Source organism: Danio rerio, chromosome 15 (assembly GCF_052040795.2).
Source record: "Danio rerio strain M-AB ecotype USA chromosome 15, GRCz13ab, whole genome shotgun sequence".
In the NCBI taxonomy this organism is placed as follows: domain Eukaryota; kingdom Metazoa; phylum Chordata; class Actinopteri; order Cypriniformes; family Danionidae; genus Danio; species Danio rerio.
Window position 1 is genome coordinate 43797744 of NC_141035.1, and position 19188 is coordinate 43816931.

Here is a 19188-nt window from a genome sequence, read left to right on the forward strand (position 1 = left end):
CTAACCAAACACAATCCTTGAGTTTTTTTTTTTTTAGAACAAATCAATTGTTTTATGTCTAATCCACCTAATTTTGTAAAAACTAAACTAACTTAATTCATTCAGGTTGTCCCAAGACAAATTGATTGTGCCCGGCATTTTCTACAGTGATATTGCAGCAAAATTAAATATCACAGTGTTTGATTTTTCTCAGTATCATACATTCCTATTATATGAGCATATGTTTGTCTTCTGCAGGTGTGAGGAGGACGTGAACGAGTGTGAGCGTGAGCTGTGTGAGAACGGCGGCATCTGCATCAACACTTTCGGCTCTTTCTATTGCAACTGCACTCCTGGTTTCGTGGGCAGCGCTTGTTCCGTCCGTCCGGTGCTCGTCCCTGATATGCAGGCCGGACATGCTTACGTTGGAAAAGAGGAGCTTATCGGCATTGCAGTTGTGCTCTTCCTCATCCTCACGCTCATCCTCCTCTTCATCGCCTTCAGGAAGAAAGTATTCCAGAAGAGTTACTCCAGGAATAACCTTTCCTTAGTTCAGGATCCTGCGACTGCGGCATTGCTGCACAAAGCCAACGGTGGCCACTACCCTCCGCTACGCTGCGCAATTGGAGAACCAATCAGCTTATATACTGAAGGAGGTATAACCGGGCCGCCTCAGGTTCCGGTCCGGCCCATGGCGTACACTCCGTGTTTTCCAGGAGATGCTCGGGGAACGCTTGAGAAGCGGGACGGACGAGGCTCGGAGCTCACAGAAATGAGCACATTTCATCCTTCAGAGTCGCCGAGGATTCTGGGCGGGACCAACCGCAGGGGTGTGGTCGTGTGCAGCGTGGCGCCCAATTTACCACCGGTTTCACCGTGCCGGTCGGACTGTGATTCGCTGCGGAAGAGTCCTTGGGAGGAGGACGGTGAGAATGTTTTTTTCATTTTAATTCTAATGTCTATTGTTTTTTATGTTTCCCAAATGATGTTTAACAGGGCAAGGAAGTTTTCAGTTTTTCCTATAATATTTTTTCTTCTGGAGAAAGTCTTATTTGTTTTATTTCAGCTAGAATAAAAGCTGTTTTTTTTCATTTTATTTATTTATTTATTTATTTATTTATTTGTATTTTTTTATTTGATTTTTTAATTTTTTTATTTAAAAAAAAAAAATATATATATATATATATATATATATATATATATATATATATATATATATATATATATATATATATATATATTTGTTTATTTTTTATTTTATTTTTTTTTGTTTTTTAATTTTTTTAATTTCTTTTTATTTTATTTATTTATTTATTTTTATAAAAAATTTTATTAGTAGTACACAAATTGAGATCATATACAAAGAGAACAAAACAACAACAAAATATATACATATAAATAATATGTATGCATGCATGTAAAGGTAACTAGGTGGATAGTCTGAGTACATACATACTGTATGGGGAAAAAAATAATATACACACATACACACACACACACACACACACACACACACACATATATATATATATATATGTATATATATATATATATTTTTTTTTTATACAACAGTTTTGTCTGGTTTTCGAATCTGATTGGCTGATAGCCATGATATATTTAAGTAATATCAGCACCCGTACAGCCTCTTTACCCTTTGTGTATGACTCCGCACACATACACCCAGCAAAAAGCAGACACTACAGATCTAAAGTTAAAAAGATTCTTGCTCAGCTGTTTAACTGTCAGCTTATGATTTGAATCCAACACAGAAGTAAGTAGATCCTCATACAAAAGGGTTTTTGAAACTCTCCATGTTTAATTTTGTTTTTATATACACAATTATGCCGTCAAACTGTTGTATAAACGCAATATCACACTCGTAGCAGTGCGATATGGCTGTATATCGACAATAGTGGGGGCACTAAGGCATCGCACGCCTCTCACCAGTGCCGATATACAGCCATATCGCACTGCTACGAGTGTGATATAGCTCATATAACCAATCTGGCCATTCTCCTCTGACCTCTGTCATCAACAAAGCATTTGCGCCCACAGAACTGCCTCTCACTGGATATTTTCTCATCTTCAGACCATTCTCTGTAAACCCTAGAGATAGTTGTGCGTGAAAATCCCAATAGATCAGCAGTTTCTGAAATACTCAGATCAGGACGTCTGGCACCTACAACCATGCCACATTCAAAGTAACTTAAATCACCTTTCTTCCCTTTCTGATGCTCGGTTCGAACTGCAGCACATCGTCTTGACCATGTCTACATGCCTAAATGCATTGATTTGCTGCCATGTGACTGGCTAATTAGAAATTTGCACTAATGAGCAGTTGGACAGGTGTACCTAATAAAATGGCCGGTAAGTGTAAGTCTATATATTTAAGTGTAAATCTTCTACTTGATTTAAAGAATGCGAAACGGTGTAGTAATAATAGTGTGCTTCAGATGGTTTGTAAATACAGTCGCGCTGACATCAGCTGTGGTGTAAAATGTCAGCTTGTATTGTAGTAGTGATGGATTTCTATCACAGCCATCTCAGCAAGAACACACTGAACCTTTCATTAAAAAAAAGAGGAAAAAACATTTCTGGCTGCAGGCAAAATGGTCCAGAACTCCAAGCTCACACACTCCGGTCGTCTTGTACGCATGTATGCATGTTTATGTGTTTGCCAGTGTGAGTTTATCAGCTGCCTTTGATCAGTTGATGCCCGCCAACTGTGAAATCCATCTTTCCCTTCACATGTTTTATTTAAACGTTACATTTAACTGCATTTAACCTCACGCAGCTCAGAGATCTCACTCTCACACACACTCACATACACATACACACAGACACACTCACACGTACACACATGCACACATATAGACTCATACATGCACAGTCCACAAACGCATACACACCTGCCATGCATACACACACATGCACACTTACAGATGCACACACCTACATTTGTACACCCACACTCGTACACTTGTACACACAAACACGCACAGACACATTTACACACAACTATGCACACACACAAACCCACTCATACTGTACATGTTCACATACTCGCATACACAAATGGACACACGTGTACACAAACATGCACACACAAACATGCACACACACATGCACCTCATATACACATCTACACACACACACATGCATGTACAGACACACATTCACACACATGTATACACACACATGTACGCACAGGCTCAGACACAAACACAAATGCAAACACATGCACACTCACGTACAGTACATACACTCATGTACTATACAAACACACACACACACACACAGTGCACACTCACATGTACGCACACACTTGGACACATTCACACACAATGCACAATTAAATAGTACACACAGACACACAAAAGCATATACGCACACACTAAAACAGCCACACACTCTCACCAACTTGCACACAAACATGCACACGCACCTACACCCCAACCACGCACACACACACACACAGACACACACAGTACACACTCATACATACACACATATACACAAGCACACACATAGACATACTCACTCACACCTTCACACACATACACACACACACACACACACACACACACACGCACAGTGAACACTCACATGTACACACACACACACACAAATTCACGCACACTGCACACTCAAAAATTACACACGGACACACACAAGCATATACGCACACACTCGCGCGCACAAATACACACACATTCACACATCCACATACACACATGTACTGTACACATTCTGACACACATACACACACAGACACACACGTAAACACTCAAACATGTGCATACACCTACCCACACACACACAGTGCACACAGACACACACACAGACATTCTCGCACATACACACACACACACACACACATACACATGTACACAATCAAACACATGCATACAGGCAACCACAAACACACACAGGCACGCACAAACACATACACACTCACACACACAAACATACATGCACACACTCACAGACACACACATGTACATACTCACAAAGGCACACACAGACACACTAACACAGCCACACACTCTCACAAACACACCCAGACACACACGTTTGCACACAAACATGCACACGCACCTACCACCACACACACACACACACACACACACACAGTGCACACTCAAACATACACACATATGCACAAGCACACACATAGATATACTTACACCTTCACACACACACACACACACACACACACAAACACACACAAAGTGAAAACTCACCTGTACACAGACACATTCACACACAATGCACACTCAAAAAGTACACACAGACACACACAAGCATATACGTACACACTGCTACACACACACAGACACACTCACACATCCACACACACACATGTACTGTACACATTCTGACACGTATACACACACAGACAAACACGTAAACACTCGAACATGTGCATACACCTACCCAAACACACTGCATAGTTACACACAGTGCACACTCACACAAATACACACATGCGTATACATTCACATGGACTGAACACACTCACAAACACACACATATGCACTTGCACATGAACAAACATGCATACACACACATACACACACAGTGCATGGTCACATACAGTGCACACTCACAAGCACACACATGCGTATACATAAACACATGCACACACACACACACACACACACTATCAGACACACCCCTGAGGTTTCTTTTCCCCTCACACTGTAAGATCCAGCCTGTTAAAGAAGCCATGGCCAGCATGAGAACAGCGCTGCATTGAGACTGTGGAGGACGCGTCAGTGCTGAAGCCACCTATGACTGTTTTTACCGCAGATAACAAACCCCTCTGCCAGATTTCATGTTATCAGCGTATGCAGTGGCTTTTATCTTCCTCAACTCAGCTCCGCTTCCCGCTGTGACAGTTTAGGCAGAAGCGAACGGGGGGGAGAAATAACGCTGGTGTTTGTTGAGACTGTTTCCACCTGCAGGATCCCACCGGCGACGCTCTTCTTTGTTGATGGGGTTTGCGGTGAATCAAATCTAAATACAGTTTACACGAGGGTTACGGCAGAAATTGAGAAGCGAGCTGTGGGTGGAAACGCTTCTCAGTAGGAAAAGCTTCGAGTTTATGCTGCATTAAATGTTGCTTTGTGCAAAGCAAATCAGAAGTCACTTAGTCTGAAGTTAACCTGGAGCTAGACCTGGCTGTAATGCTATTAAAATAACTCTACTGAATTGGATTTGTAGGGCAACACGACGTGGGTAGCACTGTCGCCTCACAGCAAGAAGATCGCTCGTTTGAGCTGCGTCAGTTGACATTTCTGTGTGGAGTTTGCATGGCAAGGGTTTCCTCCGGGTGCTTTAGTTTCCCTCACAGTCCAAACATATGCGTTATAGCTGAATTGACCGTAGTGTATGACAGCATGGGTGTTTCCCAGTGGTGGGTTGCCGCTGGAAGTGCGTAAAACTTATGCTGGATAAGTTGGCGGTTCATTCCGTTGTGGTTACCCCTGATTAATAAAGGGACTGAGCCAGAACGAAACTGAATGAATTGGATTTGTGCATTTATTATCACGTTTTATTAAGCTTCCTGGCTGCTACCTATAAAAGTGGCGCTCTCAGCCGGTGTGCATTGACGATCGGGGGGGTCAACTTTTTCGGTAATGTTAGTTTGTCTAATACATGCTTCAGTGAATCAGATTTATGTATTTAATTAATTGATGAATGATGAAAGTCATCTTTTGTTAGCTGTTTGTACAGAACTGTGTGTAGCTTAAGTGTGTCCACAGTAATATTGGGGTGATATAAAGATAATAAGCCTATTTATATATATATATATATATATATATATATATATATATATATATATATATATATATATATATATATATATATATATTTCTCGACCTTATAATAGTGTCCAAACCCCTTTCATTTTGAGGCTGACCACAACTTGACATAGGTGTGTGGTTTCCCTGGCCACCGAAATTGATTGACAGTATTTACTTGTCTCTATAGTAGCGCAAATAATCATATTAACAAGACTGACATGCGCAAGGCAACTGGCATTAAAAGATCTGATCAGCGCTCTGTGATCATCAATCATCATCTAATGAGTTCAAGATTGTTTAAAACTTTTTTAAAACAGTGCATGTTTGTAATGAATTACAGCAATTTTACCGTCTTTACTTTATCACCGCTGCTGCATATCAGTATAAAAGATGACGCTTCAATCCTGGTTTGTGGATGTTAAATCAGGTTTATTTTGTACATTAACATAATGGATATCCATACAGCAGTGGATATTAACATATATCCGGTCACATTTGCGTGCATAAACAGTGCAAAGTTAAATGCACATGCATTTACATCTGTTTTATAAAATATGGATTTCTTCATAGTAAATAAATAGTTTCATCCAATAAGGATGCATTTAAATGATCAAAAGTGGCAGTAAATACATTTAAAATATTTTTAATTATTGTTTTTTTTTAAAGATGAAACTAAATGCATCACATTTTGCTCAAAATTTAGGCAGCACAACTGTTTTTAACAATTTTAGTAACCAGAAATGTTTCTTAAAGGGGACATATTATGCAAAAATCCCTTTTATAAGATGTTTAAACACAGTTATATGGGAACAGTGTGTGAATATAGCCAGCTTTTTTAATGATAATGTATAAACTCAATTTTTTAATCACACTTGATAAAAGCAGTCTACAGAAATGCTTTGATTGACACTCTCTCTTTGTACGTGTCATCAGAGAGGGAAAGCCCCGGCCATTAGTGACAATCTTTCCCTCATTAGCATAAACAACCCTCAGTGAGAGTAAGCCGTCTGCCAGTTTTGAATCTGCTGCTATGCTGACTCGCTGGTGTTTAGAGCTGCACCCCCTTTTAAAAAGAGCACAATCTTATTTGAATTTAAAGTAAGTCAAAAAATGACACAAGTCAGATCAAAGCCTAAAAGAGGCAGTTTCAAAGACTCATAAAACAATATTTGTGTTGTATTTTGAGCTGAATCGTCAGATGCACACTTACATCAGGGAGTGAGACTTGCATCTTGTAAAAAGGAGCATAAACCGGTCCCCTTTAAGCATCAAATTATTTAATACAAATCATTTCTTATGAACACAACTCAGTTAGTTAGTTAGTTAGTTAGCTTGGTTGGTTGGTTGGTTCAACGCACTGTTTTACTCTAGTCGATGTGTGGTCTGAAGTGTCTTTCACACTGGACACAGACAGCTCTGCGCTATGAAACTCATTCATTTCAATGGACGCACAACGGCAGATTTGTTGCTACAAAATTACACCTCTCCACTTGTTTGGTTTCATTAAATACAAAATAAAAAAACATTTTTGTTTATTTAGCAGAGACTTTTATCTCTGACCTTTAGGCAATGGCTGCCCAACATTTTACTGTGGTTATGGGTGTGTGGGTTTTTACCTTATAACATGTTATTGAGTTAAATTCTAAAAAGTCTTTATATATTATTTAATTAAATAATAAATAATTAACTGACAATGTGCATCCACCTGTCTGAGGACAATTTCAGTGACATATGACACTAAAAACAGATAATGATAATATCAACTGTACATCACAGGAAGAACAGTAGTAGATAGTTAGTTAGTTAGCTAGTTACTATAGTGAGGAATTGAATTTTTGGAAATTATCTGCCGAAATGATCATTTTCGGTTTTCGTTCAAAAGAAAATACAGCCAAAAATATGACCCAAAAAAGTTTTACTTTAGTCACTGCGTGGTCTAAAGCATCTTTCACACTGGACACAGAAAGCTCTGCGCTATGAAACTCATTCATGTCATTGGACATGCAAGGGCAGATTTGTTGCTGCAAAATGACAACTCTCGACTCGTTAAGTCTCATTAAATTGTAAAAAAAAAACTTTTTATTTATTAACCAGACACATTTATCTCTGACCTTTGGACCATGACTGCCCAAAGTTTTAATGTCAATAAAAAGTGGTTATGGGAGTGTTTTTTTAATGTATAATTTGTTATCGAGTTAAATTCTAAAAAGTCTTCATATTATTTAATAAAATAATAAATAATTAACCAACGAAGTACATCCAGAAGTTTTGGGTTCGGCTGTAAATTTTCATTTCGGTGCATATTTAATAATGTTCTGTATTTAATTTTTTTTTATTAATTCACCTGTCTGAGGACTATTTCAGGGGACATATTGCACTAAAAACTGATGATGATAAAATCAACTGTACATCACAGGAAAAACACAGTTAGTTAGTTTGTTAGTTAGTTAGTTAGTTAGTTAGTTAGTTAGTTAGTTTTTAATTGATATAAAATTAATTTATTTAATATAAAAGTCTTTATATTATGCCATATAATAATAAATAATTAACCGACCAATTGCATCCAGCATTTTTGGTTTTGGTCTATCTGTTTTTGCATTTTGTTTGTTCTTTTTTTTATTTATGCATTCCAGGTTTGTTGTTGTTGCTCTATTTGTTGTGTTCCCTTTAGTTTTTCTTTATTTCTTTGTTTGTGCTTTGTTCTTATCCAAGGTGACTTGCAGCAGATGTTTTTGTGAATATTTTCTCCTAGATAAAGCCTGTTTTACTCTTGACAGAGTGAGACTGTGTATCTCAGTATCTCTAATGTTCTTCTTCATAAGAAATGAACCCAATTTTATCTCTGCTGAAAGCAAGCTTCTGCTGTTCAGGGAGACTTTTGATTACCGTCCACCTGACAGCTTCTTCATGACCAAGAGACCATCTGGCCAACATCTAATCAAATTTAGAAGACCATTATCTATAAAAGCGGTCGTAGATCTCAATAGATAATAGCTTATTTGCTCTAAAGTACAGCTTTGGGATGTATAATGGTCATACAAGCTTGGAAATAACAAGTAAAATAGCATGTGCTGTGATCATGGTTGAAAATAATAAATTACTTATTAGAAATCAGTTATTAAAACTTATTTGTTTATTCATTTTCCTTCAGCTTTATTCAGTTTACTTGGATTGTTTTACAAAGGTCAGCTAAGGTCATCTCAGATGGCCTGATGGTGAATAAGTAAACATCAAATCTTGATTTTCAACTAAACTATCCCTTTAAGAACCAAATAAAAGATCCCAACTTGCATTTTTTCACCATCTGTTGCCATTTTCGAAAGCATTATACATCAGGCGATCAATAAGCGGCCTGTTGGGATTGCTTTTGAGAATCAAAACAAAGGAAAAAGTCACAGTAAAAGAAATCAACATTTCCCTGCATATAAATCTTCCCATCGATAACTCCTGAGGAAAGCAGTTATAAAAGTATGTATATTGGGTCCATTTAGTGAGAAGCTGATGGCGAAAGCATTAAATTCCTCCGCATCTGAATCCTCCGAGGCTTTTTAACAGCCTATAATCACTTCATTTTTCATCTTCTCATTTTTTTCTTTTTTTTTTTTACACTGTCCGCCATTCAAACCCTTTCAGCTCTTCTAAATCTCCACCTGTGAAATACAGACTGAGGCCATTATACGCAGCTGTTATAAACGCCATTAGTGGCGGCTCCAGGAATTTTCTTTTTTGTTATTGGGGTGCTTAAGACGGGTTTAAAGGGATAATTCATGCAAAAATGAACATTTTGTCATTGCTTACCCCTTACTTGTTTCAAACCTTTGAGTTTATTTTGTAGAAAGCTAGAAACGTATAACCATTGGGCTATAGCAAATGATTGAAGTTCCTGTGAGATTAAAGTAAAGTGTTTATTAGATGTTAGTAACAGTATGTTAGTGTTAAGGTTATCAATAAGCTAGTGTTGGATGGCACGGTTGCTTAGTGGTTAGCACTGTTGCCGCACAGAAGCTTGCTGGTTCGAGTCCCGGCTGTATCACTGGGCATTTCTGTGTGGAGTTTGCATGTTCTGTGTTGGCGTGGGTTTCCTCTGGGTGCTCCGGTTTCCCCCACAGTCCAATCACATGCACTATAGGTGAAATTGATAAATTGGCCATAGTTTATGAGAGTGTGTGTGAATGAATGGCATCCACTGCATAAAACGTATCCCAGAATTATTACCGGTTCATTCTGCTGTGGCAATCTCTGAAATAGAGACTAAGCCGATGGAAAATAAATGAATAAGCTAGTGTGCTCCAAAACAGTGACAAAATCAAGACATAAACATTTAAACTTAGCTGGCAGCTAGCTCTCTGTAACTCTCACATAGTTGGCCACTGAAGCTGAGCAGGGCTGATGGGAGACCACAGTTGCAAGGGTTAAATAGAAAAACTAGGTTGCTGCCGCAAGTGGTAGTCAGGCCCTCTGTGAGCACTCAACCTGCGATCTGTGTGGGTCCTAATGCCCCAGTATATTGATGGGGACTCTATACTGCTCAGTGAGCGTCGTCTTTCGGATGCGATAATAAATCCTGACTGATTCCAGGATGTCCTTAAAAAAAGAGTAGGGGTTTAACCCCGGCATCCTGGCCAAATTTGCCCACGAACCTCTCTCCATCATGGCTTCCTAACCATCCCCATATCATAATTGGCTTCATCGCTCTGTCTACCAATCAGCTGGTGTGTGGTCTAGCACAATATGGTTGCCACCGCCTCATTCCAGTTGATGATGCACACTGGTGGTGGATGAGGAGATTTCCCATGAAAAATGTGTAAAGCACTTTAAGTGTCCAGAAAAAAAACACTATATGAATCTAAGGAATTATTAGTATTAGTAAAGCTTGCAGTTTGTCACATCCGCCTAAATGGGTCATTTTTTACATCACTTCATACTTAGGTTTCTCGTAAAATCTTGACCAATCAAATGCTCTATTGTCCCTATTCCTAATGTACGATTAGGTGCAGTCATTGGATTAATTTTGGCTTGACACTTCAAGTTTCATTTACTTCCATTTGCTTTTAAATGTTGAAGAACAACCAGTTATGCTGCTTGATGTTTCAAACTGATATTTTCAGATCATATTATTGTACTTTTTGTGTATAGTCATGAACACACTTGTTTGTAGAGCAAGTAGTTTGATCATTTTCTGTCATTTATTATTACTAGTCCTTTCTCCTATAGGAAACTTAATCAGAAGTTCTAAAACAATGGCAAAATTGAGCGCACCTTGCTAAATAAGGTCAATAGTGTCTGATATGCCCCGCCCCCTTTAACACACTTCTCATTTGCTTTTCATTTGATGCGCTTTGATAAAAAAGAAATGCTATTGGATATTTTTCAAAAAAGGCTGGGGCTACTCTGTCCCACCCTGTCTTCGTGTTTCAGTTAAGATTACATCAAACACTGAATTTAAAAATGCACATTTCAAAGCACTTCCTTCATGGAATCTTGTGTTTTTTTTTCTTTTTCTTTAGCACTTCTTGTGTGTGTTTGCTAGTCAAACAGAGCTGCCGGAATTTGTTTCTGAAGTGTGTGTCCTCCTGTCACTGATCCACTTTGCAGTGCGAACACAACAGCAACTGAACGCCACCCTATACAGTCATGCAGTGTGAAATAAACAGCGATGTGATGATTATTAAAAATTCTGTACACTGAAAAAATTATTCAAAAATGATTCCTTGGATTTACTAAAAATTTTTACGTTAAGGGGTTGTTGCTTTTTTTGGGCTGAATTTAAACAAACAAATTAAGTTGAACATTATTAAATTTAATTTGTTTGTTTAAATTCAACACTAATAAATTGTTTGCAACAGTTTTGCAGACATAATGTTTTTCAGTGTAGTGTGAACTCGGCATAAGCATCATTAAAAAGCGCCAAAAATCAAAGCGGAAAATGTGCTAAAAAAAAGACAAATAAGAGGCTGGAGATTTGCATTTGTGTTTACAGTATTGTAAAGTAACTTGTGATTGGTTGACGTGCTGATCTCTGTGTTTTAGGTAAAGTTGATTTGCTGGAAGAGGTCACATGTTTCTCTGGCAGTAACAAGGGCAGCAATTCAGAGGTCCAGTCGCTGAGCTCCTTTCAGTCGGACTCGTGTGACGATAACGGTAAGAGTATGTGTGTGTATGTTTACTTTAAATTACATGCGTCTTCTTCAGTCATCTTCATTGTGTTTTTGTTCATACTGACGTCAAATTGGTTTTGAAAGGTGTGTGTGTGTGTGTGTGTGTGTGTGTGTGTGTGTGTGTGTGTGTGTGTGTGTGTGTGTGTGTGTGTGTGTGTTGCTGCTTTCAAGTCTTCAGATCCACTTTATGAGCTAATGATTTATTTTGGTGTGTTTGTATTGATTTGTTCATTCAAGTTAGTTATTGGCAAAAAGAAATTCAGATTTTAATTAAGGTCTTGCTTAATGTCTTGTGCTGCTGGCACAACTATATGATTCATTTAACAAATAAATCATAACACAAATAATTGCTATAAATCTTGCTAAGGCATACAAGACTGTTGTCTAAAAGTTTAATATTGAATATCTAGTTTATGCAAATATTAACATATAATCCAAAATGTACATGGAACTGCAGTGCTCAGCATAATTGATTACTCCCCATTTTGAAAATGAATATTTTTTATCCATTTCTCTGTGAATATAGGCAAAGTATTTTGGTGAATTTAAACAAAACAGATTTATTAAACAGATATATTTATTAAAATAATATGTTTGTCACCAAATACATTTAGAAAATGAAAGATAATACAATTAAATTCATGCAAAATATTGAAAAAAAAATTATTACAACCTGCAAAATTTTAAATACATTTTTCAATTTTTTGCTTCTCTTGATTTTTTTTCCTCTTTTATATTTTTCTATAACATAAATTTGGATGAACTAGTTATTGGACCATTACCGAAAGTTATTTTGTCAGATAAGCTCCAGATTTGGCTTCAGTACTGACTTATCTAATGGATATGCACAAATATAATATTGTATAGCTTCCTATTAAAAATATTACTTTAAATGAGAGATTTGTGACAGGTGTACTATATATATATATATATATATATATATATATATATATATATATATATATATATATATATATATATATATATATATATATATATATATATATATATATATATATATATATATATTAGGGATGTAACGGTATCAGAATTTCACGGTACGGTAATACCTCGGTATGAATGTCACGGTACGGTATTTATTGAATCATTTACAGGAAAAAACAAAACTTATGAAAATACTCCAAAAAAGTGCCAAAAGTGTCAATGACATACAAATTAGCCATCTATCTGTAAGCTTTAAAACAGGAACTTCAATTTTAATAACAAAAAAATATTAAACCATGTAAAAAAAATAAAGTTTCAATTTAGTATTGTTGAAAACTCATCACATTCAACATTTAATCACTCACTCACTCAGATAGAGATGGGTTTAAAGGAAAATTATCATATAAATATAATCTGGTAAAAGCTGGTATCTCTGGGCATTTACAATGTCCCCTGCAACAGAAAAAAAACCCTCTCATTTAGGACTGAGGTATATATATAGTACACCTGTCACAAATCTCTCATTTAAAGTAATATTATATATATATATATATATATATATATATATATATATATATATATATATATATATATATATATATATATATATATATATATAGCCCCCTGAATTGTTAGCCCCCCTGTTTATTTTTTTCCCCAATTTCTGTTTAATGGAGAGAAGATTTTCTCAACACATTTCTAAACATAATAGTTTTAATAACTCATCTCTAATAACAGATTTATTTTATCTTTGTCATGATGACAGTAAACAATATTTGACTTGATATTTTTTTAAGATACTTCTATACAGCTTAAAGTGACATTTAAAGGCTTAACTAGGTTAATTAGGTTAACTAGGCAGGTTAGGGTAATTAGGTTATTGTATAACGATGGTTTGTTCTGGAGACTATCGAAAAAAATATATAGCTTAAAGGGGCAAATAATTTTGACCTTAAAATGGTGTTTAAAAAATTAAAAACTGCTTTTATTCTTGCTGAAATAAAACAAATAATACTTTCTCCAGAAGAAACAATATTATCAGACATACTGTGAAAATTTCCTTGCTGTGTTAAACATCTACATAAGCAGTGAATCATTAAATATTTCAACTCATTTATGCAGACATATATATATATATATATATATATATATATATATATATATATATATATATATATATATATATATATATATATATATATATATATATATTTATTTATTTATTTATTTATTTATTTATTTATTTATTTATATATAACAGCACACAACAGCAATAACTCATTGTACACAAGACAAAAATGTTTAAAAGTTAATACAAAGTATGTATTTAGCACAAAAAAACTATAGTTTTTGTTATTACAAGTACATTATAGTATAATGTACACGAGTATGCAGTTTGAAAATATGCAATATTAGTTAACTGTGATCTTTTTTTATCCATGCATTTAAATTTGGAATATAAAATACATAATTTATGCAAACCTTCAAATATAACTAAAACATTTACATGAAACTGTCATCAAATAAAAATATGATGTTTTATGTTGATATTAAAATGTGATACACAAAATTATTTTTAACACAACTGATAACTATATTGCTTAGGTAGTTTATCAGTGTGTCATTACCGCCAATTATTTTACTGTAATCTCATAAATACACTGATAAGGGTTGAAGACAGCGCTGGTCCATGTGTGTGCGTATGTTTGTGTGTATGCGTGTGCATGCGTGTATGTGTGTGTGTGTGTGTGTGTGTGTGTGTGTGTGTGTGTGTGTGTGTGTGTGTGTGTGTGTGTGTGTGTGTGTGTGTGTGTGTGTGTGTGTGTGTGTGTGTGTGTGTGTGTGTGTGTGTGTGTGTGTGTGTGCGTGTGTGTGTGTGGGGGGGTCAAATCATTACCATCTCTCCTCAGATTCGCTGGAATGAAGTCATGCTTGCCTGTCATTGGTCACAGCTAATTTCATCAGCAGCCAAACAGGCCACAGAAGCTTCTGCAGTGGACCAATAGTGTTACAGATTTTGTGGAGTTGATTCTTCTGTTTTGGTCTGAGGGGCCGTCTGTGTGTATGTGTGTGCGTGCGCATATGTGTGTGCGCTTGTGTGTGTGAACGTTTCTGACTGGTCTTCATTGCTTTTTCTTTCCAAGCTTCCATAGTGACGGTAATTCGGCTGGTCAATGATGCAGTCGACACGATTGAGAATGAAGGTATTTTTCCACCGCTGGATTCTGACGTTTCTGCTTTAAAAACACCTGAAGACACACTACAAATCTTAAAGCACACTTTCTTTCTCTCTTTGTTTGTTGTTTACACGCACATTTCCTCTGCAGTCTACATGTGGACTTTTATTAGGCCTGTCGATCCGTTTAATATTTAATGCAATTAATAAGATTCCATGCAGATTCATCATCTAAAGTATTCATGATTAATATCATGTCAATATTTGATATGGAAAGCCCTCAAGTAAAAGATAATGCTAATTTTATTTCAGATTAATGCCTAATTTAATATTGGTTTAATGTTTTATAATCTTCCACGATTAGTTTTCGTTTTATTATGGATATTATTTGAAACGAACATTATTACATTTGTAATAAATAATGCTTGAGCATATACAACTATCATTTATGAAGTCAATATGGGGTTTATGCAAACATTAAAAGAATAATCGCCTGACCAGATATTAAAATGCAGCTGATTTTAAATTATCTGTCAAAAAATTAAATCCTCAGACCGTTTATTATTCTGTCTAGCAGTATTTCTGTGATTATGATTGTATGCAGATAAATCATCTAAAGTATTCTTGATTAATTGCTAATCAGTTTGTGATGTGAAAAGCCCTGAAGTATAGAAAACTCAAATGTTATTTTCCATCCATTTCACATTTACATGTTTTTTTAATATTGTTGAATGTTTTATTATAATTCAGACGTACTTTATATTCACAGACCTTGTTTAAATATAAATTATTATTAAATTTACCCACACCCAATCCATCAAAAGAAAATTTAGTATACTTTTATATAGTTTTTTTGTTTGTTTTAGGTAGTAATTGAACTGATTTGTTTTAATATTATTAATTTTAATGTCTCCGCTTACAATTTATCTTAGTTATTTCACATTTCTGATTTGTTGTTAATTTCAATTCACATTTTTCATCTGATATTTATGTTATTTTCACAGACCTTGTTTTAATTTAAACTAGCATTGACTTAACCCACACTAAATCCCTCAACAGAAAACTTTTTGGACTTTTTAAAAATATATTTAATGTAATATTTCTATTTAATTTCAAATTATTTAATTTAATTTTATATATAGGTGATTTTTGTGTTTTAGTTATTAATGAAACAGTTTTAATATTATTAATTTTAAAGTCTCCACTTACAATTTATCTCAGTTATTTTAACATTTCTCATTTTATGTTCAAATTAATTAACATTTTTCATCTATTACTCATGTTATATTCACAGACCTTGTTTTAATATAAACTATTATTAAATTAACTCAAACTTTATTCCTTAAAAGAAAACTTTTTAGATGTTTTTTTTTAAAAGATATTTAATCTAATATTTATATTTTATTTCAAATAGTTTAGTATACTTTTATACATTTCTTTTGGTTTGGATAATGATTAAACTGGTTTGTTTTAATGTTATTAATTTTAAGGTCTCCGCTTACAATGTATGTCAGTTATCTCAACATTTCTCAATTTATGCTCATATTAATTAACATTATTCATTTAATATTTATGTTATATTCACAGACCTTGTTTTGATATAAACTATTATTAAATTAACCCACACTAAATCCCTCAAAAGAAAACATTTTGGACTTAAAATATATATAATCTAATATTTATATTTTATTTAAAAAAATTTAGTTTGCTTTGATATAGGAGATTTTTTTGTTTTGATTTAGTTTAAACTTTTATATTAATTTTTTATATTAATTTTATATAAATTAAACTTTTTTATATTATTAATTTTAATATTTCCGCTTTCAATTCATCTAAGTTATTTCAACATTTCTCTTTTTATGTTTATATTAATTTACATTTTTCATATATTACTCATGTTATATTCACAGGCCTTGTTTTAATATGAACTATCATTAAATTAACTCAACCTTTATTCCTCAAAAGAGAACTTCTTATAAATATATTTACTCTAATATTTATATTTTATTTTAAATAATTTAGTAAACTTTGGCTCTAGACCGCAGGTTGATTGCCTTAATGTCCCACAAGTGCTGATAAACAGCCATATTGCACTGCTACGAGAGTGATATTGCATTTATACAACAGTTTAACGGCATAATTGTGTATATAAAAAAGAAAATCAAACACAGAGAGTCTAAAAACCCTTTTGTAAGAGGAACTACTTTCTTCGCTGTACTTACACATCTGCAGCTGACCATCAAAACAGCAGAAGCTGTTGCTCATTCACAAACGTCACTTTAGAGCTAGTGTTTGAATGATTCTTTATTGTATTGTCTAAAATCAAGATAAAACAGGTTGTTTTGCTCACATTTTAAGATTATAAGGCTGAACGGCATGAAATGCCATCAGTCTACTAAGATTTCCCAGTATTTCTCTGTTGCAATTGGGAGATCACAATAATTAACAAAGCAAAGCAAACACTACCAGATTATTATGGTATTGTTACAGCAGATTGACTTAGAATGTCACTTACCTGTTTTATAATAATTAGATCAGATATAGTTTAAATCTTATACTGAGAAAAGCTGTCTATCTCCCTTAAGGTCTTATTGTGTGATCTCTGTTGCCATCCTGTGGTCATCTTTAACCCCAGACTTAAAATAAATCTTAAAAATATAATATTCCTTGTAATTATATATATATATATATATATATATATATATATATATATATATATATAAGCATTTTAATTTCTGAAAATGTTATGAATTTCTAGTTTTTCCCTTTTCCCTTTAAATTGATACACTAAAGATTATATCAAAAATATCGTGTGTGTTTGTGCTCTTGTGTGTGTGTGTGTGTGTGTGTGCATGAATAAGACAACACAGTTCGCTAGGAGAAATATCAGAATCACACAAATGACAGACATCAGATGTTTCACTAACAAACACACACAGATTATGTATTACCCAGAGCATAAGCTGGTCTCGCAAACACAAGAAGATCCCACAAACACACACACACACACGTTTGAAGTAGTTAAAAAAAACTCTTTTCAAGTGTCTCTTCAAAGCTCAACATGTTAAAGTAATGTAGGCTGATGAGCTTGTTTGAGCGTTTCTGCTTGTCTTTGATTTAGAGTTTGTAAATCCAACAAACTTCTGAATCTGCAAAGTTCTCCACTAGTTGCAAAACTAGTTCATACTTCCACATTTCACAAACACTTTCCTGCATTTGACCACATGTGCAGCTATATTTTTAATGGTAATCATTTGTTTCATGAGCTGCTATCAGCTAAATGGCTAATATAAAAAGCTAAACAAAGACATCTGTTAGCATTAGCATTAGCGTAAGCATACTGCTCATTTATTTAGCCCTATTCTGCACAGTTATGTGTACTTAAATATATATTTTTGGTAAATAATATTATAGTATTTATATTTTATTGTTATCTATTTAAATTATTGTATACTTTTTCATAGTTTAACAATAACAACACTTGTTTAAAGGTAAACAACAGCTTATAAATGACACCTCTGCTGCTAAAATGTATTTAACTTATATATACATTTAGCCAGCTTGCTAGCTTCAGCTTAATTTTTTTATTTTAAATAATGATTGTTTTACATATGTTTCAGTGGATATGCAATATCTATTATGTGATTTTGTATTTATTTTTAGTCCCGAAGGTTTCACTGTTACGTTGATACAAAAATAACCTCATTTGCTGATTAGATTAGCTTGGATTGCTCCAAATGGTGCGCTGCTTGTTTGTGCATGTATGTATTGTATCTTGTATTTTTAATGTTGCCAGTAACAAAAGTACCACATTTTAACCTTGTGGGGACATTTTCTTGGTTCCCAAGTGTCTCCTCAATATTGGATTACAAACTCACTTTAGTCGGTCCACATTTAAATGACATTTGAGTCTTAACTTCATCAGTCGATCAAACACACACACACACACAGATGAAGATCAAACACAGGTTCTTTAATAAGCTGAAATAGACTGCACACACACACACACACTACCTTTCTCTTCTTTTCCTGTTTTAAACGTGCTTCAAATATTTGAGAGGCAAACATAATTTCCCTAATATACTAGTTACTGCAATTACTGTTATTCTGAATATTACTC

General features: G+C 34.6%; 1 protein-coding gene across 6 annotated transcripts in view; it reads left to right on the top strand.

The window, feature by feature from the left end:
- Positions 1-19188, top strand: part of fat3a (FAT atypical cadherin 3a) — a 330154-nt gene that overhangs the window by 297767 nt on the left and 13199 nt on the right. For 3 of the 6 annotated variants that reach the window (XM_087283200.1, XM_087283201.1, XM_087283202.1), the window contains 3 exons: positions 238-905; positions 11820-11930; positions 15037-15096. The exons of 1 other annotated variant lie outside the window; for it this stretch is intronic. In XM_087283200.1, coding sequence (XP_087139326.1) covers positions 238-905; positions 11820-11930; positions 15037-15096 — 839 coding nt within the window. The remainder of the gene's footprint in view (positions 1-237; positions 906-11819; positions 11931-15036; positions 15097-19188) is intronic. 2 more of the 6 variants (XM_087283203.1, NM_001077577.3) reach the window with 1 other exon arrangement.